Source organism: Pelobates fuscus, chromosome 2 (assembly GCF_036172605.1).
Source record: "Pelobates fuscus isolate aPelFus1 chromosome 2, aPelFus1.pri, whole genome shotgun sequence".
Lineage (NCBI taxonomy): Eukaryota > Metazoa > Chordata > Amphibia > Anura > Pelobatidae > Pelobates > Pelobates fuscus.
In genome coordinates, this window is record NC_086318.1 from 36,200,805 (window position 1) to 36,226,986 (window position 26,182).

General features: G+C 42.3%; 1 protein-coding gene across 1 annotated transcript in view; it reads right to left on the minus strand.

Moving 5' to 3' along the window:
- LOC134586527 (cytochrome P450 2K1-like) overlaps positions 1 to 5,283 on the minus strand; it is an 81,619-nt gene extending 76,336 nt beyond the window's left edge. The window contains exon 1 of the mRNA XM_063442087.1: positions 5,017 to 5,283. Coding sequence (XP_063298157.1) covers positions 5,017 to 5,193 — 177 coding nt within the window. The 5' untranslated portion in view covers positions 5,194 to 5,283. The remainder of the gene's footprint in view (positions 1 to 5,016) is intronic.
- Between the last annotated feature and the right edge of the window lie 20,899 nt (positions 5,284 to 26,182).

The following is a 26,182-nucleotide window of genomic DNA, read 5'->3' on the forward strand; positions in this document are numbered from 1 at the left end:
GAGTTCAGAGAAGGGCTACTAAGCTGGTTCATGAATTGCAGGATAAAACTTATCAGGAAAAGTTAAAGGATCTTAACATGTATAGCTTGGAGAAAAGACGAGACGGGGGAATATGATGGAAACTTTAAAATACATAAAGGGAATCAACACAGTAAATGAGGAGACTATATTTAAAGAAGAAAAACTACCACAATAAGAGGACATTGTCTTAAATTAGAGGGGCAAAGGTTTAAAAATAATATCAGGAAGTATTACTTTAGTGAGATGCATGGAATAGCCTTCCAGCTGAAGTGGTAGAGGTTAACACAGTGAGAGAGTTTAAGCATGCGTGGGATAGGCATAAGGCTATTCTAGACTTAAGATGAGGCCAGGGATTTTGAAATATTGGGCAGACTAGATGGGCCGAATGGTTCTTATCTGCCGTCACAGTCTATGTTTCTATGTGTTTCTGTGTGTTACGGTGTATGTGTCACTGTGTGTATCTGAGTGTGTGTATGCTCCAGCAGTGTGTCATGGAGTAACACTTCCGGGTTCGGCACTCAGCTGTGAGGAGCCGGACCCCGCTCCCCACTGACACAGCTCTGACAGTATTTAGGGAGACTGGAGCAGAGAGAGGGTGCTTGATTGTTTGAGCTAACGTGTGAGTTGCCTCTGCGAGACGGCGGGCTCCACAGGCTCAGTTACTGTGAACTACTTCCACCAGACTTACCTTTCCACAAGCTGAGACAAGCCGTTACAGCCTCTGAGCAAATGCAAGGATTGCTACATGCCATAAAGGATTACAGGAGAACGGATACTTTGCTACTTTACAAGTGGACCATATGTCAGGACTACTGGAGGACTACCCATATCACTATTCTGAGTAGGCGTTGGGAATTCCTGCTCGGTTCACTGCTGCCCACCTTTAGTTTATTTAGTGAGCGCCTATTCCTCTTGTTTTTACCATATAAACCTTAAGTATATTTTTTTAGCTATTTGTCTACAATATCATTTATTAATGAACTATTGCTTGCTTACTCAAATCTTCATTGCTACAAACTACTAATCTCATGAAGGACAACTCCCATCTTGCTTAACATGAAGGACAACTCCCATCATGCTTAATCACTATGAACTGTTCTTGCTTTGCAAATATTCTTAGCTACTTGATTATTGTTCCTATTGAAGATTAATCTCATGAACTTAAAGAATGTTACTTAATGCATCTCTGAAGAAATACTAAATAATGAACTTTGTGTTGTTGATTACTTGCACTTCTTCTTATTGGATTATTGCCTAAATGCAATTCATTTAAGTTTAACACTTATTAAAACTTCTGTTGAATCAAGTTACCAGTGATCCTCTCTTTCTTAAAGCTACAGTATTAATACTTAAGGATTCTCCATTGCTTCACTATTGTAATTAGGGAGTTTACAAGCTGCAGTTGAGTTCCAACCCAAATCACCCCTAGTTGCGTAACAGAATCACCAAGCCCAAAAATTGGAACCAGTAGAAGTGAATTCCCAAATTACCTCATTAACCCATGGAGTTCATATACTCACACAAGGCATGCAGGATTTGCAAATTGCTAATGAGAGACTTCTTTCTTATATTAGAGAAATGCAAAATAAAGTCACACATTCTTCAAGTGACCCTGCTGTCTGCAATCCTGAAAAAATTTATGGAGATCGCTCTAAATATAGAGAATTTTAAAATTCATGCAAAATGTTGTTCACTCTTAAACCTAGGGCGTACCCCACAGGCATGATTAAAGTCTGTTCAATGATTTCCTATTTAAGGGGTGAACCCATGTCCTGGGCACATACATTTCTGGAAAATGAAGATCCTATTTTCGATTCTTTGGATAATTTTGTTGAAGCAATGTCACTACTATATGAGGATCCTAATAAACAATCATATTTATACTTAGTTAGGCATTTTAGTAGCCTTCTTTATTTCTTATATTTTTTTGTAGTCTGAGTGCGCTGCAACTATTTATTCTTTCATTCATGAAGTTTTGGTCACAGCGGCAGCACCTTTCATACAAAATTCAGGTCTCGGGAGTGCCCCTTATCCTTTCTCTGTTTATATTATATTTGGAATCCAGACCAGATTCCTTAGGGGTTAAGCACCCCGCCCGTTTTTTTTTTTAAAAAACCCAATCCACCTTTGCGCATGTCTAATAAACCCCTGCAACCAAGTGAACCTATGGAAATTGGGTTTATTAGGGCACCTTTATCTATTGAAGAAAAAGCAAGAAGAAGAAATTTAAATCTCTGTATGTACTGTGCTTCTAAGGAACATCTTTTACAAGAATGTCAACTACTAAAACGCTCTAAGGAAGGAAAGCTTAAAGTTAATACCTCAATTTTGAAAACACTTCCCTCTTCCTGTTCTCATCAGTTTGCTGTACCTTTAATATTACAATGGGACAAAGAATTGTGATATTAAAAGGAGAGCTCCTCCTAAATATAAAATTGGTGACACTGTTTGGCTCTTCAAAAAAATATTTCTACTAACCGTCCTTCTAAGAAACTAAGTCCTCCTTTACTTGGACCTTTTTAAATTGAATCCATTGTTAATGAAAATGCTGTAAAATTGAAACTTCCTCCATCACTTAAATTGCATCCTGTTTTTCATGTTTCACTCCTAAAATCTTTCATCCCGGATCCCTTTCATAGGGAACAATTGAGGAAGCCAGACCCCATTGAAGTACAAGGAGAAAAAGCCAACACTACATCCAAACAAACTCCTAAGCAAACATTACATACAAAACATACCCCTGTATTAAAATGCTAAAATGATATACAAACACCAACTCTACACACAAAAGCACTCCTGCTCCTAAGTATTACAATCTGTTTACTATTTGTAGAAATTATGTGTACATATAATAAAAAAAAACCAAAAAACTATTGCTAATTAAAAGGTTTTTTTTTTGGGGGGGGGGGGGGGGGGGGTGGGAGGTTCCACAATGTTGATGCACGATGTCAAAGGGTTCCATTGGAAAATTAATTGGGAACCCCTGGGCTAAGCTAACAACTACACAAGATATGGCAGAAAGAAACCACCAATTGCTTGTTTACTGTGCTCACTCAATATGAAGGCAACACAAAATGCAAGCTAAGCAAAAATGCCAGACTGGGCAGGTGAAGCAAAATATATGCTTATTCAACCAATACCCATAGCACACAAAGCCCAGGCAGGTATAAGAAGTGACAGAAGCCCCTCTGGGTTCCGCAGTTCGCACAGCACTCCCTCTCCCATGATTCTAAACCTCTCCTTCTGCAACTAGACAAAGTCCATAAGACTGTAGGGGGCTATCTTCCTGGGTCTCCATCTTATGGGAATTTTCCGAGCAAGTACTTTGAATGCAAGCTGAGGACAGGGACCAGCAGTGTTGATTGCTGTCTCAGTCTCAGCAAACTCCACCAGAAACACTGACATATTGCATCAAATGTCTTGTAGAAGCACTCCTCCCAGCTGTGCCACAGTTCGCAGCAGTGCACAGCTGTCCGCCATTTTAGATAAGCCATGTTACGCAGGAGCATGAACGAGTATTGGATATCCAAAAGCAAAAAAACACTTTATTGTGGGAAACATTATTCAGCTAAATTTAAAAAAAAATTATCTGCCCTAGTCAAATTGTCTCTATGCCGACTACCAGATTCAAAGGAGAGTTTTTATATCAATAATTGACAGGGAGCCAAGATAGAGGTGCTCAGGTGCAGCATAAAGATCTATTGATTTCTACATCTGAATTTATTTATCACATCTCACAAATATGCATTTGTTTAATATAGGGATGGGTTAATGTAATATTAGAAATCTGAAATATTAGAACATTCAACATGTCTACCATGAGACAATTCAGAAGGAAACAAGTAGAAAAGTATAATTAGTATTATGTATTTCAGTGTAATTGGCACATTTTGTAATACCTTGTAAGGCATTAAGGCACTTTTTCATTGCTCTCCATTGTGAGGTCCATCCAGATCCTATTTCCATTTGAGCATTAGGGACCTATTTTTTACAGTCTTCTTGAAATATGTAAGCCCATGATAGTTAATTAATACGAGCCTTATTTGATGTGCACAGTTTGTTGATTTTTGGTCCAGATGACAGACCAATTTACCGACACATTCACTTTAATGGGATCTGACCAGACTGACCTAAACTATGGATCTCAGCTAACCTGACCTCACATTTGTATGATTTTTTTTGGATTCTGTTCGGGACATTACCGTAGTGTCCCAGATGTGCACCCACATATGGCTTTAGATAATTGCTTTTTTCAATTTATTTGCATGAATAGATGTAAACTCCTTGAATAAACAGCTGAATGAATGATCATTCCAATGTATGCTTAAACAAATTGAACTGATTACAAGGTTACACTTAAAAACCCCTGCTTGTTCCAATGGGCACTCACCTCATGATCACCCCACTCATATAATTGTACCTGTGTGCACTCACCCCATGATCACCCCACTCATATAACTGTGCTGATGTCAACTCATCCCATAACACCCCACTCCTTAAACTGTACAAATGTGCACTCACCCCATGATCACCCCGCTCATAATACTGTACCAATGTGCACTCATCCCATGATTACCCCACTCATATAACTGTACCAGTGTGTAGTCACTCCATGATTACCCATTCATTTAACTGTACCAGTGTGTACTCACACCATGTGCACTCAGCCGACGTGCAGCCCATTTATTTGATTGTATACATTCAAGAAGTCATGACATTATAAACACTCAGTTGTGAACACAGTCATGTGATAGTAAATATTTATTCAGATACATATATTTAAATATCTATATAATATAAATAGAAACACTTTTGTATGTCTTCCTCGTCTTCCATGTCAAACTTTTATACATCAGGTTTATTATGATTTTTATAACTATTTCCCCTCTACAGTAAAAGACTGTTGTCTTTCCCTCCCCTTCTCCACAGAAACAGAGACTTACATTACATAACACTGTAAAATCCTTAACATAATATTTATACATGATTACTTGCCTCCATTAGTGTTAAATATGGTCTCTTTATATCCAGAATGTTGAGATTTCCAATCAGTGGTAAAGGTTTGGGTCCAGGGGGATAATTTGGTGGTTTCCAGTCCCACAAGACATTGTAAAGAAATAAAAGTGTTAATATGCATATCATTGCCAGTATTATTAAATATGTAGTATCCATTTTGAATGTCCCAATGTCTATAACAGCTTGTTGTTTTGTATTCCAGTGAGCTTTATAACAGCATTTAACAGCTAGCAAACATATCCCACTAATAAAAGTTCTGAGACAGTCTGATGTTTTTTCACACACCCTGTCTAATGATACACAGGGAGGCCACCTCCCACTGTGTTACTACAGAACATAAAGGTTAGGAAGAAACTGAATTTTGAAAGAATACATTTTACTTTAAAATAAACATATTTAGGTAAATTATGCATTGGAAAATCTATGCTGTAACCCAAGATGTGTCTGCCAAAAAAACATGTTATTCAAACTAATCCTGTACTATCTGACAGAATTCAGAAATGAAAAATCAGACATTGTTCACACTGACGTTGTGGTGGCCTCTACGTAGTAAGTGCTGGGGTGTCCCCGTCGATGAGTGTGAACTCAGGTTCAGGAACGAGGAGGTAAGACGACTACTGTTTTAGACGGTGGACCCACTAGGGGTATTGGATACCGATTGTGCGGTAGGCCCATAAGGGGTTATTTGTGTATGGAATTGGCCCCCTCCAGTGGAGGGAAGGAGCGAAGGCGCACCGCTCGTAATGAAACGCCCTGTAGTCAGCCCGTTTAATTTTGGCATTGGAGTCAGGCTGGGTCCTGTGTAAATCCCCCAAGCCGGACACCGGTGTCTTGTCAGACTAGCGTTCTAGGGTGTATATTACGTTTGCTAGGTCGGAGGGACCGGGATACTAAGCGGCGCCTGTGTAAATTCGGTTCGCTAAATCTTAACCTATCTTGGCTAAGTGGGAAGGCGTGTAAATTTGGAACCCACTAGACTTTTGATAGAGTAGATAGACTAAGAGGGTACTGTTGTAATTTCCGCCCTCTAGTTCGCTATATGTGGTGCTTGGGCAGCGTGGCTAACCAAAACGGATGTAAATAGTTTTAGGTAGTCCATCGAGGTACTGGCCAATAGAATAGTTGGGAATTGTAAATGTGTTAAAGATTGTTGTAGTAGAGTGTATATCTTGCTAGATAGCGTGAGCTCTGCCGTCTAGCGAGGGTGTGAATAGTGTGTAACTGTATTATAGTGCACGGTACCATAATCATGTATAATAACTACTGATACTGTAAATAATTACTAATAATTGTCGTTTATGTTGTATGTTTAACACCATAACCACTACTAACTGAACTGTGACTTTAAATTGTACTCTAACCAATGCTAACCGTACTGTAACTACTGTTTGTAAAGACGATGTTACTAGGGTATGTTATAGACGGGTAATTTACATACTGCGAATTATAGCGTGGGTGACTGTATGGTTTCGCCAAAGGGCACAGTAATAGTTATTTAGTGACTGGTGTAACAGCTGTGTGTGTATGGGAATTCCCTGTGTGTTTTGTTGTGTGCGTTTCGCCTAGTAACTGTACCACGTGGTGCTGTTGCCAAGGGAACCGGTGTGACCGTTGGAAGTGTGTTTGTTTGGTTTCTGTTGGAGACAACGCTTCATTGTTAAGTATGGGTGCGTCAGATTCAACGGTTATGGATCCCTTAGGATGTATGTTGAAAAACTTTAAAAAGGGATATAATGTATGTGATTTTGGGGTAAAGATGTCTCCAACACGCCTGACTATTTTATGTAGTAGGGAATGGCCTACTTTGGTGGCTGCATGGCCACCACGTGGCAGTTTGGATCCTAATCTGGTGCAGCGCGTACACGTGGCTGTATCAGGTAGGCCTGTACTCTACGGCCAGTTTCCGTATATTGACTGTTGGAAGCAGGCCGTAAATGACTTGCCAAAATGGATCCGGGTATGCCACGAGGAACAATGTCGCCTCATGGTGGCCAGAACTCCACTAAGGCCGTAATTACGCCCATTTTGGACACGCCTCCTGAGTCCGAGATCCCCATGCCGCCCCCTTACTCCTCCTCTACAGGAAGAGGAAGAGGAGGTGCTGTTGGTAACGCTACTCCCCTTGCCCCGTTGTCTCCACCCACCCCCTCCTCTAGCTCAGAGTCCAGCCCTCTTGTTCTAAACCCTCCCCTTCCGGTACCTACCTCTGTTAACCCCACCTATCCAGATTTGATGTCATTTCTAGTTCCTGGTCAGGCTCCTCCCAGCCCGGCCCGGAATATTTTGATTACTGACCTCCCCCTCAGTAAAGAAAAAGCGTCCCCTTCCCCTCGTCTTACTACCCCTCGACCGGAACCCCTAACTGACGTTTCTAAACGAAGCCCCATACTAACTCAACAACTGACCGGTACCCTCCAACCCTGACATTATCAAATGCCTCTCCGACTGACACCGGGCCCGACACATATTAATGGCAAAGGCCAATTACAACACGCTGATCCTGTATTCATTTATGTTCCCTTCACTACAACTGATCTATTTAACTGGAAGACCCATAACTCCTCATACACCGATAAACCTCAAGCCATGACGGATTTGTTTACCTCCATAATCCAGACACATAATCCCACTTGGGCTGATTGCCAGCAATTGCCTATGACATTGTTTAATAACGAGGAAAGGACACGGACAAACCAATCGGCAATTAAAGCGCTGGAAGAAGTGGCCCGTACACAGAATCAGGCCAACCCGGCATCATGGGCCGCAGCCCATTATCCAAATACTGAACCGGAGTGGAATGTCAATGGAGCAGACATGGCCCATTTAAAAGCATACAGAGATGCTATTATTGCTGGCATGAAAGCCGGAGGGAAAAAGGCGATTAATATGTCTAAGACGGCTGAGGTATTACAGAAATGTGATTGCCCAGTGTCTTTTATGATCGATTACTGGAGGCATACCGGTTGTATACCCCCTTTAATCCAGAGGCTCTTGAGAATTCCCGGATGGTTAATTCTGCCTTTGTCAGCCAGGCCTACGGAGATATAAAGCGCAAGCTACAGAAGTTAGAAGGGTTTGTAGGAATGTCTATAACCCAACTAATGGAGATAGCAAATAAGGTCTATATGAATAGGGAGACAGAGACGAAAAAGGAGGAAGAGCGAAAGATGCGAAGGAAAGCAGATATGCTAGCGGTAGCTATCGCAGGCATAGATAGAAGGGAAAAGGAAGTATATAGGGGAACGGAGAAAGGCGAGAATAAGTGGAATAGGGAGCCGTTAAGTAGGAACCAATGCGCATATTGTAGGGAAGAAGGGCATTGGAGGAGTGAGTGTCCACAGAGGGAACAATATGAGAGGGATAGAGAGAGAGATAGACCAAGGACAGGATATAGCAGTAATTATAGAGGCAGAGCGAGAGGAAGAGGAGGTCCTGGAGGAAATAGTGGGAATAATAGAGGAAGTGTTAGTGGAGATAGATATTACCCAGCAGCGCAGAGACCCCGAGAGAGAGAGGATAGGGACTTTGTGGGTTTGGCTGACACTGTCATGGAAGATTATTGATACCGACCGGGCTCCATCCCCCTTGGCCGAGCGGAGCCTATGGTCGATGTAGCAATAGGGGAAAAAAGGAGTGCATTCATGATTGACACTCGGTGGTGACTGACCTAGTCGCTCCTCCTTCAGGAAGAACTATCACCGTAATAGGAGCAACTGGAAGGAGTGCCGCTAAACCGGTTCTTAAAAGTCGACTCTGTACATTGGGAGGCCACGTAGTAAAACACCAGTTACTTTACATGCCTGAATGTCCAGTCCAACTGCTAGGACGTGATTTGTTATCAAAATTACAAGCACAGATAACATTTCTGCCTAACGGAACAACATCTTTGAAGTTCAATGGACCTTCAGGTATAATGACAATATCTGTACCAAAGGAAGAAGAGTGGCGACTTTATACAGTGTTGACCAGCCAAAACCCTAAGCGTGATGAATCCTTGTTTAATGTACCAGGAGTATGGGCAGAGAATAACCCACCAGGACTTGCTCGAAATATTCCACCTATTCGTATTGAGTTAAAGCTAGGGGTTTATCCAGTGAGCCTGAGACAATATCATATCCCACAAAAGGCCAAGAAGAGCATACAATCTTATTTGGATAAGTTCATAAGGTATGGTATCCTAAAATTCTGTACTTCCCCCTGGAACACCCCATTGTTGCCTGTTCCAAAGCCCAGGACAGATGAGTATCGCCCTGTGCAGGACTTGAGAGCAGTCAATGATGCGGTAGTAAGTATACATCCAGTTGTACCCAATCCATATAACCTGCTTGCTTTAATTCCGGGTGGGGCTACCTACTTCACCGTTTTGGATCTCAAAGATGCCTTCTTTTGCCTTAGAATTGCTGTGGAAAGCCAGTGTATCTTTGCATTCCAATGGGAAAATGCTGTAACGGGCTCGAAACGCCAGATGACTTGGACAAGACTGCCCCAAGGGTTTAAAAAAATCACCTACCCTGTTTGGATCAGCTTTAAGTCAAGACTTACTGGATTTCAAGTCCATCCCAGGAGAATGTGTACTATTACAATATGTAGATGATTTGTTGATAGCGGCAGTTACAAGAGAAATATGTCAGCAAGCAACACGCAATTTACTGCACATTCTTTGGAAGGCAGGATACAAGGTGTCCAGGAAGAAAGCCCAGTTGTGTCAACCAACTGTCAAGTATCTGGGATTCCATATCTCTGAAGGTCAAAGGATAATGGGGCCAGAGAGAAAAGAAGCTGTATGCCAAATACCAATACCCAAGAATAGAAGACAAGTGCGAGAATTCTAGGGGGCAGCAGGCTTCTGTAGGATATGGATTCCCAGTTATGCGATATTGGCGAAACCTCTTTATGCGGCTATAAAAGGTACAGAACATGATCCCTTCCTGTGGACCTTTGAACAGCAAAAGGCATTTGAAGATGTTAAGAAGGCATTGATGAGCGCCCCAGCATTAGGTCTACCTGATCATACACGTCCATTCTACTTATATGTACACGAGCAAAGAAGAATGGCTGTGGGAGTATTGACACAGTACTTGGGATCATGGCAACGACCTGTTGCATATATGTCCAAACAACTGGATGCAGTGGCCAGTGGTCTTCCACCTTGTCTAAGAGCCGTAGCTGCCGCCGCCCTGCTGGTAGCCGAAGCTGATAAGCTCACTATGGGTCAGGAACTCTACGTGCGAGTCCCGCACACAGTACAGACGTTGCTAGACTATAAAGGCAATCATTGGTTTAGTAATAGCCGCATGACTAAGTATCAAGCTATGTTATGTGAAAACCCAAGAGTGCATCTTGAGACTGTTAATACCTTGAATCCAGTTACCCTTTTGCCACAACCTACTGAAAGTCAACATGATTGCCTGGAGGTGATGGATGAAGTGTTCTCAAGTAGACCGGACCTTCGTGATTTTCCCATCCAGAACCCTGATGTCCAGTACTATACGGACGGCAGTAGTTATGTGAAAGAAGGGATTCGCTATGCAGGACATGCAGTGACAACCATAGACAAGGTGATAGAAGCTTGGCCATTGTCAAAAGGAACATTTGCACAGAAGGCAGAACTAATTGCACTCACACGAGCGTTACAATTTTCTGAAGGATTAAGGGTGAAAATCTATACGGACTCCAAGTATGCGTTTTTAACAACTCATGCCCATGGAGCTTTGTATAAAGAAAGAGGACTACTGAACTCAGAGGGTAAAGAAATCAAGTACGCAGCTGAGATACTACAACTATTGGAAGCCGTGTGGGAACCGAAAGAAGTTGGTATCATACATTGTCGAGCGCATCTGAGAGGTGATGGTGATGTAGTTAAAGGAAATCGAATGGCAGATAATGCAGCCAAGCGTGCCGCTGAATCAGGACAACAGGAGTATGTGGAACATATAGCTGCTCTCATACCGACCCCTCTGTCTCAATGGACTCCAGTTTATACAGCTCAAGAAGAAGAGTGGTTAAAGACTGAAGCTGGGAAGTACCTGGAGAATAATTTGTATCAGTTAGAAGATGGAAGAATAGTTATTCCAGCATCAACAACTCTGTTGTTCTTTTGTCTACACCAACAGCTATAAAGGTGGCCAAAGTGACTGCGTGGATTCATCACTCCAGGGTTAAACCAGCAGCAGTAGATTCTTGGCAAGCTACACCAGATCCAGAGAATCCCTGCAAGATCCGGCTGAAGCGTGTAACTCAGTCGGAGTGACAAGGAGATATTGGGACTTCAAGAGTAATCAAAGAGATCAGCAAGTAGGTGTTTTGACGGCCATAATAAAGCCTGACCACCTACCCACATTACATAGCCAGAGTGTCTTGAAGGGACCTCTGTGAAGGGAAGAGAGGACTTGAAGATGTCAGGAGAAATGTATTTGATAATGTGTATATTTGTGTTTTTAATTATTAAGGAAGGTAGAGGTACCAACACACCTGGCTGTGAGGTTTGCATTAAGACTACAAAAACAGGTAATCATATTTCCCAGACCCTTATTTGGCATTCACAATATGAATGTAAAGGACATGTATCGAAGTGTAGATACCTAGGTATAGATTATAGTGTGTGCCATTTAGGAGCAGGAGAACCTAAGTGTTTTAGTCCAGAGTATCAACCCCGTACAATTTGGTTGACCCTTCGGAATGGAGACTCACAGGGGACCCTGATAAATAAGACAATACTAGAAACCGTACATTCTTCGGGTGTTCTGCTATTTGATGCATGTAAGGCGATATCAAGTGGTAGAAAACCGTGGAATGTATGTGGGGATCTTAAATGGGAATGAACGTATGGGTCTAATCATAAGTATATTTGCCCCAGTAGTAAGAACAAGTATATAGATCCAAAATGCCCAAGTAAAGAGTATAATTATTGTCCATATTGGTCGTGTGTAGGTTGGGCAACTTGGGGACAGACAGTAGATAAGGATATGATTGTTACTAAGTTGCCTACCAAACCATATTGTAAGTCTATGGAGTGTAACCCAGTCCATATACTTATTAATGACCCAGAACAGTTTATAGACAGGTTCGGAAACTTAATTGGGGTCCAGATATATGGAACAAGTTTGGATCCTGGGACAATATTATTTATAGGGATAGAGACCGATACTGTGGCAGCCCAGACTCATCAGGTTTTCCATTCCTTCTACGAGGAGATGAGTGTAGAAAATAAGATCCCCCATAATGCTAAGAACTTGTTTATTGATCTAGCCGAGAGTATTGCTGGTAGTCTTAATGTAACCAACTGCTATGTGTGTGGAGGTACTAATATGGGAGACCAATGGCCATGGGAAGCAAAGGAGGTAATGTATTCTGGTTCTGAGACAATTGAATAGATAACATCTTCTCAAGCTGATTATCAAATGAGTGTTAGAGGTAAATCTGAGTGGCGATTAAAGACCTCCATTATAGGTTATGTTTGCATAGCAAGGAAAGGAATAATGTTTAATACATCTGTAGGAGAATTGACTTGTCTAGGGCAAAAAGCTTATGATGATAATACAAAAGATACGACTTGGTGGTCAGCTTCAAATGTCTCGGAACCACCTAACCCGTTTGCAAGTTATACCAATTTAAAGGATGTGTGGTTTGACTTATCTGCTACATCTAGTTGTAAAGCCCAAGCAAATTTGTACTGGATCTGTGGTAAGAAAGCCTATTCGGAGTTACCACAGGCTTGGGAAGGGGCATGTGTGTTAGGTATGCTCAAACCATCCTTCTTCTTGTTGCCAATTTAAACAGGAGAGACTGTGGGAGTTAAGGTATATGAAAAGAGGACCCCTAGAGATAGGTACATGGGAAGATAATGAGTGGCCTCCCCAGCATATTATAGATTATTATAGCCAGCTACGTGGGCAGAGGATGGTACTTTTGGATATATAACCCCAATATATATGCTCAACCGTATTATAAGGTTACAGGCAGTGGTTGAGATAATTACCAATGAGACATCGCAAGCGCTCAATCTCCTAGCGAAACATAATACTAGGATGAGGACAGCCGTTTACCAAAATAGATTAGCCTTGGATTACCTATTGGCAGTAGAGGGATGTGTATGTGGGAAGTTTAACCTAAGCAATTGTTGTCTTCAAATAGATGATGAAGGGCAAGCAATAGCTGAGCTTACTAGCCATATGGTTAAATTAGCACATGTACCTACTCAGGTATGGAAAGGGTATAATCCAAGTAGTTGGTTTGGTAACTGGTATGAGCAGTTTGGAGGACTCAAGGCATTGGTAGGTGGAGTCATGTTAATCTTAATGCTGTGCCTTCTCCTGCCGTGTCTGATTCCTTTGGTAGTTAGGTCTGTGCAGAGCATTATAGAGAATATAGCAGAGAGAAAGGCTGCTGCACAGATAATGGCTATTTATAGGTATGAGGCTCTAAATCAAGGAGAACTAGTACAGGATGAGGAATGTTGAGGAATTCATATCTTTAGGGAGTCGCAAAGTCTGGTCTGGTTTATGGCAACTTGAGGTGTAAGCAAACTATGGTTAAGTGATGCATCTGGAATTGTGAAATATCAGAAGCATCAAAGGGGGGAATGTGGTGGAATCTCGGTAAAATTAAATTTAGTAGGCAGAGATTGCCACGTGGTATGTGTACGTGCATATACTGATGTATCGGTCGGTTGGTTGCACGTGGCAAAGATACAATCAGTAGTGTACGGAGCATGTGCAAGAATACAGGATATAGTATTCCCTTCCTCCATTGTGCTGGACAAGCCATGTGGTCAAACAGGAAGTTAGTCTTTGTTCGGTTGATTGGGTAAGAGTATGTGTGGGTGGAGCTTATTATGGGTGGAGTTATATGCCTATATAAGGGACCTACACTATTGTTCGGGGCTCAGATCTTGTTGTATTTTGGTGACATTAGTCCCTCTGAGTCCGGTCGGTGAATTGAATAAAGAATCTCTTCCTTCCTGAAGAAACCTGTCCATCTCTCTGTGCTCGGCTTCCGCCAGTTTCTCCGGTATCAACGTGGTTCATCTGGCAGTTTGGATCACAAGTTTCATCTAGCCGGTAGCTATGTTAATGATTTTAATTTGTGGAATGTTTTTTGTTTTTGTTTTTTTGTATGCTCATTTCAAAAATACAGAAGATAAAGGTATGGTAATTTAAGTTTAATGTTCTAAACAAATATGAATACCGCACTCAATCAATGATATTAAGTAATAATTAAACCTATGCTTAATTTCATAGTATTTATTGAAAAGCTTATAAGAATAATTCATAAAGATAATGGTATTTCATCAAAGTAACACATAATTCATCCTATATACACCAACTATGTACAAATTTCTATCTAGACACAGTATCTTCCTATGTGCAATGAATAGTTCAAAAAGTGTAAAAAAATGGAAACAATTGGAGAAATGAAAAGAATGAAAAAATATTTGAAAAAAATGAAAAAAATGAGAAAAATGTGAAACAAATACAAAAAATGAGAGAAATGGAAAAAAATGGAAAAAATACAAAATACTAAAGTCCTGATAAATAGCAGTCCAGTATATAGTGCACTATATGTTTGCCCACTATCTGTGGGTTGGTCTCACCAATGTCGTCTATTTCTTTATGTTGTATCCTGTAGGAAGATTCTGTAGTCTGTGAAAGATGGTCTGAATGGAAGGGATGGAACGAATTCCTGATGGTAGAAAAAATGATCGCCACCCTGTATCCGCTGGTGGCTGATCAAACCTGTTGTAATGAATGAAGTCAATCGGCAGTATAAGGCTCTGTTAGAAGTGAATTGAAGTCACTCGTAGGGCTTTCCTTGTGAATGGGCATGGGCTGCGCGCTCGGGACATATGCGTCCCTTCGATGGCCCCAGTGTCCGTGCTGTCAAAAGAGAAACATCAGGGTTTAAATATCCTCAGTTTAGGCGGCAAACACTGCCGCATCCAGTTCACGGTCCTACTTCCGCATTCCAACGCATACGTGCGTCATTGCGTCATGCGTATTTCACACAACTTTATTATTAACGAACATTCTGATAGAATTATTAAGCTAGCGAAAACACTAGCTTATTGAGATGCCACAATGCATTTGCAGATACAATTGTAAATCGGACCTTTTATTTAAAATCTTAAATAAATGCTCTGTGGACCTTATGGTACTAACCATTGAATCCCTACAAAAAGAATTAACTAAACTGATTAAAGAAATAGCAACAGCGGAGCAGGAACTGGCAGCAGTTACTGCATCTACTGACTTAGAAACACTCAAAAAGCAAATAGAAGACAAACTGAAAGAGTACCAGAGAGAAACTGAGGAGTTTAAAAAGAAAAAATTCCATAGAGACGAATTAGACTATCAAAGGGATCAGGTCTATACCTGGTACTCCAGAACAGATAACCGTTCTTTCAGACCCAACAGAGACACAACCTCACAGAGATGGCGTTCAGATACAGAAGGGGCTACATCCTCCTCCTCTGCCTCCTCATCCTCTGGAATGACTTTTTTAGAGAGAAATACACGACAGGAAGAATCATCAGGCGGGGGGGTTTTAACAAGAGCCACACGAGAGAAAAGAACAAACCGATCGACCCAATCCAGACGCAATCTCTGATACACAATATCTCAGGTAGGCCCTTAACTCCCACAGAGGAGGGGACCCTGAATAAGGGACTCTCTTTCGTTCCTACACCTCATGTGGAGTGGCACCAATATGATGTCAGCATGTATAAATTATTTCGCCAACTTAAGTTACGTGCATTCTTTTCTACAGGTCAGCATACTGGGGACACAACAACATTCACAAACAGCAATACCCAGACTACACCAGGAAATCGACATGAGGAAGGAAACAGGGAGGATATGAGAGATACCGATTCAGAATCTGGTCCATGTACCGTTCTTCCCCTAGACACAGGTTTGAAACCTAAAAGTTCCTTTACACCGCAGAACACCAATGCTTCAATTGATATATTCACCAATCTAGTAAAAAAAGATATTTACAAACTTAGGAAAAAATCCCAACACACACACAACTTCCATAGGCAAGATATCAATTTTACTAAACAAGACTGGCTAAACATCAACAATTTGAGGAAGGATAATTCGATAATTATCAAACCGGCGGACAAGGGGGGAGCTTTGGTAATCATGGACCGCACATATTACATAAAAGAAATAGAATCACAATTAGCGGATAAGACGAACTACCTACCTATAGGCCACGATCCCACACATAACCTGAAGCACACATTAGAAAGACTTAACCAATGGGCCCTCTCTAAAAATATCATTTCACAGGGAGAATACAAATACATGAATGAGAAATATCCACGTATTCCAGTATTCTATACCTTGCCCAAAATTCACAAAAATCCTCTCTTCCCACCAGGTAGACCAATAGTTAGCGGTACTGGGTCCATATTTCAACACCCAGCAGAGATACTGGATAAATTTCTCATTAAATATGTCCCATCCCAGAAATCATACCTTAAGGACACAACCACGTTCCTTACACTTTTGGCAGATATAAAGATTCCACCAGGTGACTTCTGGTTAGTGACCATGGATGTTCAATCTTTATATACATCCATCGATCACGAAAGAGGGATTGAGGCAGTAGACTGGACACTAAACAAAGATCCACGATTGACCCAACAGGGGGAGACAAGACAATATATCAGGGAACTACTGACCTTCATTCTAACAGAGAACTACTTTTTATTTGGTGACAAGTATTACAAGCAGATTAAAGGGACTACCATGGGCTCGAATGTCGCTCCAACATATGCTAATATTTACATGAATCATATGGAGGAAACTTGTATCTATCCGCATTCTTTATTCTCCAAATGTCTAGTCTGGAAAAGATATATAGACGACGTATTCATATGTTGGAGCGGCACGAGGGCCCACTTACAGGAATTTTTTGATTCATTAAACACACTTGATGCTAACATTAAATTCACCATGTATTGTGACATTACGACTGTTCCCTTCTTGGATGTCCAGGTCCAGAGGACATGTAACCGCCTGCAGAGTGACTTATATATAAAACCCACTGACCGCAATAATCTACTGACGTATTCCAGCTTCCATCCGACGCATTTAAAAAATGGGTTACCATATAGCCAATTACTAAGGGTAAAAAGAATAGTCTCACAGGAGGATAAGGTGATCACGGGCTTAGACTATATGGCCAAAAAATTCATAGAGAGGGGCTATCCTGCACATGTGGTTGATAACCAGCGACAGAGGGTTGATACCCTTTCCCGACAAGATACCCTATCAGGAACCAGGACTACAGAGAAAGTAGAAAGACTTACACTTGTCACACCATATACCCCACTCAATAGGGACATAAGACAAATTATATTAAAGCACTGGCAACTTTTCCAGGGAGATACCCAACTACCCCCGATATTTCAACAACCACCGCTCTTTACCTATCAGAGGGCCTCCAATTTGAGGGACATGGTAGTGAAGTCGGATATTGGTACCTCTAAGAAACAAACTAGGTTTTTCTCAGAACCCAAGAAGGGCACCTTTCCTTGTCTTAACTGTTCACATTGTAACAGTGTCATTAAGGGGGAATATTTCGTTCATCCTAGATCAGGTAAAAAAATTTTTGTTAAGGATTATTACACATGCAATTCAGACTTTGTCGTGTATGCTCTAAAGTGTCCCTGTGGGCTCCTTTATGTGGGGGAGACCATCAGGCCAGTGAAAGAGCGGATAGGGGAGCACAAAAGGAGCATCAGGGCGGCATTATTACACAATAAAGTGGAAGCTCCGGTACCCAGACATTTTAAAATGCATAATCACAACGTGAACCAATTGAGGTTTCAAATCCTAGACAGAATCCCACCCCTACGAAGGGGGGGTGACAGACAGAAGCTCTTACTCCAGAGAGAAACTAAATGGATTAGTATCTTGGAGACTCTGTCACCACTAGGACTCAATGAGGATTATGATCTCAAACATTTTTTATGATATATATATTTCGGTATCCTCACCATTGTCTGCTCTGTGATTTTGTGCTCCTTACAGAGGCTCCCCGTGACCAACTGTGGTCCGTGGCTCTTTCCTGCCAACAATTTGACTCTCCTGGGTCCGCTACCTGTCGCCATTACAGGGTCCCTCACAGACAGGGTCTAGGGACACAATGGGGTCATAGTAGACAGGTCAGTTGCATTTAACTTGTTACCTGTGTTAAAATATTTTTTCTTCCCCCCCCCCTCCCCCCCCTTTTTTTGTAAATCTTTTTTTGTAAATTTTTTTGTAAATTTTTTTTTGTAATTTTAACTAAATTTTTCTTGGAGAATATAATAGTTGTTCTTTCTTTTTCATACAGCTGGTTACCCAACTAGCTTTCTCACATCAAGATTGCACTTTTCCCTCTTGATCTCCTGTTACAGGTGAGCATTAACATAACTATACAGTACACTATTCTGTGTTTTAAGTGTATGCAAGACTGTTTATAAGATATGCATCCATTGATGCAGTACCTGTGTATTATTGTTGGTGTACATATTAATCCACTGTTAAATATACAATTCATATCCTTATTTGCATTGGGATTTACATCTCTATCCCTACTACAAGGTCCGATTTACAATTGTATCTGCAAATGCATTGTGGCATCTCAATAAGCTAGTGTTTTCGCTAGCTTAATAATTCTATCAGAATGTTCGTTAATAATAAAGTTGTGTGAAATACGCATGACGCAATGACGCACGTATGCGTTGGAATGCGGAAGTAGGACCGTGAACTGGATGCGGCAGTGTTTGCCGCCTAAACTGAGGATATTTAAACCCTGATGTTTCTCTTTTGACAGCACGGACACTGGGGCCATCGAAGGGACGCATATGTCCCGAGCGCGCAGCCCATGCCCATTCACAAGGAAAGCCCTACGAGTGACTTCAATTCACTTCTAACAGAGCCTTATACTGCCGATTGACTTCATTCATTACAACAGGTTTGATCAGCCACCAGCGGATACAGGGTGGCGATCATTTTTTCTACCATCAGGAATTCGTTCCATCCCTTCCATTCAGACCATCTTTCACAGACTACAGAATCTTCCTACAGGATACAACATAAAGAAATAGACGACATTGGTGAGACCAACCCACAGATAGTGGGCAAACATATAGTGCACTATATACTGGACTGCTATTTATCAGGACTTTAGTATTTTGTATTTTTTCCATTTTTTTCCATTTCTCTCATTTTTTGTATTTGTTTCACATTTTTCTCATTTTTTTCATTTTTTTCAAATATTTTTTCATTCTTTTCATTTCTCCAATTGTTTCCATTTTTTTACACTTTTTGAACTATTCATTGCACATAGGAAGATACTGTGTCTAGATAGAAATTTGTACATAGTTGGTGTATATAGGATGAATTATGTGTTACTTTGATGAAATGCCATTATCTTTATGAATTATTCTTATAAGCTTTTCAATAAATACTATGAAATTAAGCATAGGTTTAATTATTACTTAATATCATTGATTGAGTGCGGTATTCATATTTGTTTATGATATTGATTAGGAGGTTTTTTGTGGGGTTATACCTCGAATACCGGCACCTAACACTTAATTGAGTGCCAGCACATATTGTTTTTTGTAAGTTTAATGTTCCCCTCCTATAGCTATGGGTATGCAAATCATAAGAAGTACACCCCCCTATGTCTTTATGGATATAGGGACATATGGAGGTAGCAGGGACTTTACACATTAGTATCAGGCAGATTTGATATCCCCGGGTACTATTGGGTAGTTGTATTTTATAAATGAGGATAGCCTTCATTGGCAAGAATGGGGTTGTCATCAGGTTCCCCTTTTATTGTTATTAGTATGCGTTCACCCAAACTGATGAATAGAGGCTTGGGGGGAAACCACCGGAAATCACTGCCTTTTTTAATAGCCCAACCTGCCAGTAATGTGTAAGGGCTAGTATGGAAACACTGGCTGATCCCCCTCCATAATGTCTAAATCTTTCCTTGGCCAGATATAGTGGTGACTATTAATTGATGCATCCAAGCTATTTTGGCAGCAAATGTGACCTACGCAATATCAGGCAGGTGGTTTTAATGTTGTAGAAAACAAACAATACTGAGTGGTGAAAAATTCATAAATTGAATGTCTACATCTTCACTTCAGCCTTAAAAACACCCAGTAAAATATAAAAATAAAAGCAGCTGCTGGTGTGGTGGGGAAAGTGAAAACTGAGGTAGATAGATTAATATGAAAACTATAAACAAATACCAACATGTTGTGGACTATAAAATGTCCCAAATTAGGAGTAAATTGAATATACAATAATCTTCATAAACTCTAATAGGCTACAAAAAATTAACACATATAATGTAGATTGTATAAACTAAAAAATGTGCATGTGCTGGGGGGGCGGAGCCAACAGCCGAACTGACTGGTCGCATCTCATGAGAGCTCCGTGATCTACAAACTTAAAACGAGCAAAATTCGAATATTTTACACCCCAAAAGGCCATTAAGGCAAACCTACTACTGCAGACAACGCTCTAATGGGCAGAAAAAACAAAAAAACAAAATCAGACGTGCCCCGGCCAGGTGCTAGCATAGGGGATCTATGGCGGCGAGCACGTGGCGCTATGGAGCCAGACTTAGACGCCTACATGCAAGGCTTAGATGACTCCGACGAAGATCTCTCTGATCCTGCAGAAACATGCCCGCCCGCAATGCGCAGCCCGCCGCAGCCTCAACCAAAGCCAGACACTGCCCCAGTCACCAAGGCAGAAATGAGGGAGCTGCTGGCCGAGCTTCGCGGCAATCTACAGTCAGACATGGCCGACATGAAAAAAAGTATTCAGGGCCTAACGCACCGCTTGTACACAGTGGAACAGGACTGCCGCAACCACTCGGGGCTCGTTGCCACGCTCCAACAGGAGGCAAAAACACTACAAACAAAGCACCTGCAACTGGAACAGCATATGGCGGCAATAGAAGACTCATGCCGCGCCCAAAACTTGAAAATAAGAGGCATTGCGGAGACGGTCCCGGAGTCCGAACTTCCCCGCCTCATGCGGCGCCTAATCAGCAAACTACTCCCGCCGAAACAGGCCAAAGGAGTGGTGCTGGATGGACGGCATGTTCAGAATTGCAAAACCACCCACAGCCCCTCAGGCAGCACCCATAGACTTAATCGTCAAATTTGAAAAAAGACAAGACAAGATGGCAGTGATGGCGGCCGCCAGGGGTAACACACCCCTTCCCTTCGAAGATATGGCCCTCTCGCTATACGCTGATCTCTCCAGGGGGACTGTGGCTTGGCGCGCAACCCTGAGGCCTTTTACCACTTTGCTCCGCGCACACAACGTAACTTACCACTGGCGCTCCCCACACAAGCTCCAGGTAACCCAGAACGATAAAACATACCTTATCACGAACTTGCAGGAGGCGAAGGCACACCTCGTCCCTCTGGGCCTCCCACCGGACTCCCTACAACAACCTCGCATGCCATCCACGACCCACGAATGGAATCCGGCCACGGCAGTGACTTTTGTGCCGAAAGGAACGGCCCGCGCTTCACGGATTGCGGCCCCTACCTGAGCGCCCTTGACAGGGGGCACCTGCAGAACTTAACTCTGTTTTACTTTAGTTCAAAATTTATCTTGCGATGTTATACGCACAAGTTATACCCACGATAATGCCCAGGTCCATGGACGCGGAGACACCCGCCTTGGGGGCCTATTGGGTACCTTCCAACCCCACCACCATTCCCACCTTGGCTTTGGGACTCTATACACCCTCAGGAGGGCATAGGATGAAGATGCCTAAACCGCAAGGACTCAATGACCGTCCACCTTTTTAGCACAAAAGGGGACTTGGCATACAGGCCACATACCAACCGGAAGCTTTTCTGCTTCTTATTCCCCCTGACTTTCGATATGGAACAAATTTCCAATATTCCCAACAGCCATGACTTCACTTCTCTCAAGTTACCTATTGTGCCTCCTATTGCATGCTCTCTATGTGCCACCCGTGTGATAAGTAATATCTGTCTGCATACTGCTATTGCCTTGATAATTACATAGCTTCAGCTTATTTTTATTCTAACCACACGAGTGTTTTGATGTTCAAGCTTAACTTTCTAAAAATGGGGACCCTAAAAATGTTTAACGTATACTGCATAATTGTTTAGCTCTGACTAGCATTACGTCAGAGGCATATCAGCTGGACGCATATTAGCTTCCTCATCCTAGCCTGCCTTGGAATGCTTTAGCTTATGTTTTAGCCTATGTCCAGCAACCACACGTCTCACAAGCATGTATATTTCGATGTTAAAGTGTAGTTTATAAACAGGGCAGTGAACTAGACCTGTAATGCACACCACTAGCTAACACTCTCCGTTACCAATCGACTAGTCATAGATGTAAGTAACATTTAAGTTGGCAGTACGAATTAGCATGTTCGTTTAGCTACAGTGGCTGTCAACTGTTCGCATAGCCTGATCCTAACAGCAGAACATACGCAACATGTCTATGCTATTTTTCTCCACATGCCTACATCTGCCCTGTTCAATATATAGACATAACAACTTAGCCTGTAAAGTGTTAAATGTGCCACGACTCCACCATTGTTCTGTACTAGTCAGTTTACGTAGCCACCATAGAATATATACATAATCTGTGCTACATATAGCCTACACAATGACCAAGCCTTGTTAAAGTACAACCATACCGTATGACCAACTGTAATAATATAATCTCAAGTTAAACCGTTTTAGACAGCATGAATAGTCTGACTGTTGCTTTTCTTATATTTTGCTAAGCCTGTCTATGCTTAATAATATTATAAAAATGTGCCTATATAATGAATGCCATGACATGTAATGCCAATGTTTACCTATTCTACTGGATGTCGCTGTTGTGGCGCATACCGTCTATTTGTTTAATTTGTGCACGCCCAAAATAAAGAATTTAATAAAAAAATAAATAAAAAAATGTGCATGTGCTATGTGCATGTGCTATGTGCATATATCCATAACACTTACAAACAAAAAGTGCTAGAGGGCAGGTCTAGTCAGTAGAGATGAGCGGACACCTGGATGTTCGGGTTCGCCAGACATCGGCAAAAAGTTTGAGTTCGGACTCGAACTTGACCCGAACTTGACCCCAAACCTGAACCCCATTGAAGTCAATGGGGACCCAAACCTTTGGGCACTAAAATGCCTCTAAAAATGTCCTGGCAAGGGCTAGAGGGCTGCAAAAGGAAGTAAAATGGGGGTAAGAGTAGGACAAGTGCCCTGCAAACAAATGTGGATAGGGAAATAACTTAAAATAACATAAAACACATACAAATTTAAAATAATAATCTTGAACTAGGAGGAGTTGGTGGATGTGGAGTAGGAGGTTGACGAGGCGGTGAGGAGGAGGTAGCCAACACTCTTTTTTTATTTGTTTTTTTTTTAATTGGGGTAGCACAAAAAATATTGGGACATATAAAAAAAGAAACATTTGCGGCCTGCGGTGCATTTCTTGCAGTCCAATAACGCCATCAGGTTTTTAAAACTGTCAGTCTCCACCAGACGTAATGACAGCATTCTAAAGGCCACGAGTTTTGAAATGCTGGCATTCAGGGCCAGGGATTGCGGGTGGGTAGGGGGTACTTCCTCTTTCTCTCCAGCATTTGGGAGATGAACAGCTGAATTCTTCCATGGGACAGTGTGGAGATGCTTGGGGACGGTGGCGGACGAGGTGGCGTTGCTGCCACATCCTCTGTTTGCGGGGTGGCAGGTGCCGTTGTCACTCCATAGGTGGAGGAAGAGGCCGAGACAGCAGCAGAAGAGGAAGCAGGAGGAGCCTGAGATCTTTCTTGGTTTTTGAGGTGCTTACTCCACTACTTTGCATGTAGATGCCTAGTCATGGAGGTTGTGCTCAGGTTTAGAACGTTTATGCCTCGCTTCAGGCTCTGATTGCACAGCGTGCAAACCACTAGTGTCTTGTCGTCAGCACATTGTCTGAAGAACTGCCACGTCAGGGAACTCCTTTGGTGTGCTCGGTCCCTGGGTCGGTGGGGAGTAGCATGCGTACTGTCTAGGGGATGGCCGCTCTGCTTTTGCACCCTGCTCTAGGAGGAGGAGGTGGAGTAGGAGGTTGAGGAGTCGGTGACCGTGGCGGTGTAGGTGGAAGCGGCGGTGGAGGAGGTAGCCAACACTGTGTTTTATTTGTTTTTTTTTGTTTGTTTTTTTTAATTGGGGTAGCCCCCAAAATATTGGGACATATAAAAAAAAGAAAACAAAGAATAAGTGCACTTGAGTATAACAATGGCTGGGTGAGGCCGGTATAAATGTTATTCTGCACAAGGTACAGACAAGTCTGGATCCATGTTGGATCCATGCCTGGTTCATTTTAATAAACATGAGCTTCCACTGAGCCAGTTGGGAATGCCCTCAGCAGCGCGTCTACCAGCGTGCGCTTGTAGTCGTGCATCTTCCGATCATGCTCCAGTGAGGGAATTAAGGACGGCACGTTGTCCTTGTAACGGGCATCCAGCAGGGTGGCCACCCAGTAATCAGCACAAGTTAGAATGTGGGCAACTCGACAGGCATTGCGCAGGCACTTTGGTGACTCTAGATAACCTCAGGTCGATCGCATGTCCCTGTGACGGCGACGACGCATTTGGATGTCTGCCCTATCAACTTTCGATGTTACTTTCTGCACCTACCATGGTGACAACTGGTAATGGGGAATCATGGTTTGATTCTGGAGAGGGAGCCTGAGAAACGGCTACCACATACAAGGAAGGCAGCAGGTGCGCAAATTACCCACTCCTGACGTGGGGGGTAGTTGTTACAAATCGCTATTTGTAACTGGCCCTTTAAATGAGAAATTGCCCTGCTTCCCTGGATTGTGGAGAAGCCTATTTGCCAGCCTCCTTCCTTATGACTATGGCCCTGTGTGAGCGGTGATACCCCAGATGGCTATGCCATGGAGCCTATTCATATAATGAAAGACTATGGGAAAGACTTTAGCTCCATGGCAATTGAACTGTGTGAATAGGATCTGCGCGCTATTCGGTAGTTTTGTGCGCTCAGATCCCAGCTATCTGGGGATATGTGAAATGTCTGTGTGTTATGTGTAAAATGTGACTTTATGTATTTTAAAGTGTTTTATGTTGTTTTGCAACCATGTGGTTAATGGAGTCTGCCTCTAGTCCTGGATAATTGAATTACTTCCCCCCATTGTCTCCAGGATAGAGGGCCCTGTAAAACCATGCTTCCAGAAGGTCAAATGCACATTTGTACTAACTTCTGAACCCCTGGTCCAATTCGTATAATTTTTGAGTATGTTGTTCCCCTGAATGGATTGATTGTGAATATGTATTTTTATGCGAATGTGATGTATATTTTGGGAGTTATGAATGTTGTGTAAAAACTGTATTTTTACTGTCTGTGATAATTATGTTAATCCCTTGTGTAGCATAATTATATCACAGACATAGGGGAGGATTTTGTGTGTAATTACTGGGAGTGGTTTTAATGATGTACGTGTATGATTGGTTGTTTTGTCCCGCCCTGTGGGTGGTCCTGTATTTTCAAAATGGTAATAAAAACCAGGCTGGGTGTTCCAGCACCTCAGACCTCTTCTGACCCTCAATACGTAGCCGTGTCTCGTTATTGGAGGGAACTGCTATATCTCACTGGGGACTGCTATGCGCTGCATATTCCCCTGAGCTCTTAATCACTTAGCTCTTTTAAGAGCTTGTTCCTGTTACGCTCTCCTGGAGGAGAGGTCTTCCCCACACGGTCCTGGAGGACAGAAGCCGATCCAGGGTGGAAGGAAGACGGCGCGGCTCCAGTTAAGCTACGGCGGTTGTGGAGCCTGCGGTGGTTGTGGTGTCGTCTGCAGTGCTTGGAGTCCTCTGAGAGCGCTAGGAGCATCCATCAACGGAGGGTACTCGGTCGGAGTACACGGAGCTCCGTTACAGTAGTAATGAAAAATAACAATACAGGACTCTTTAGAGGCCTTGTACTTGGAATGAGTACACTTTAAATCCTTTAACGAGGATCTATTGGAAGGCAAGTCTGGTGCAGAGTGACTGACCCGTGCGTGCTGCATCTAAAACTCCACTATCGCCTGCTGCTGCTCGCACAGTCTCTCCAGCATGT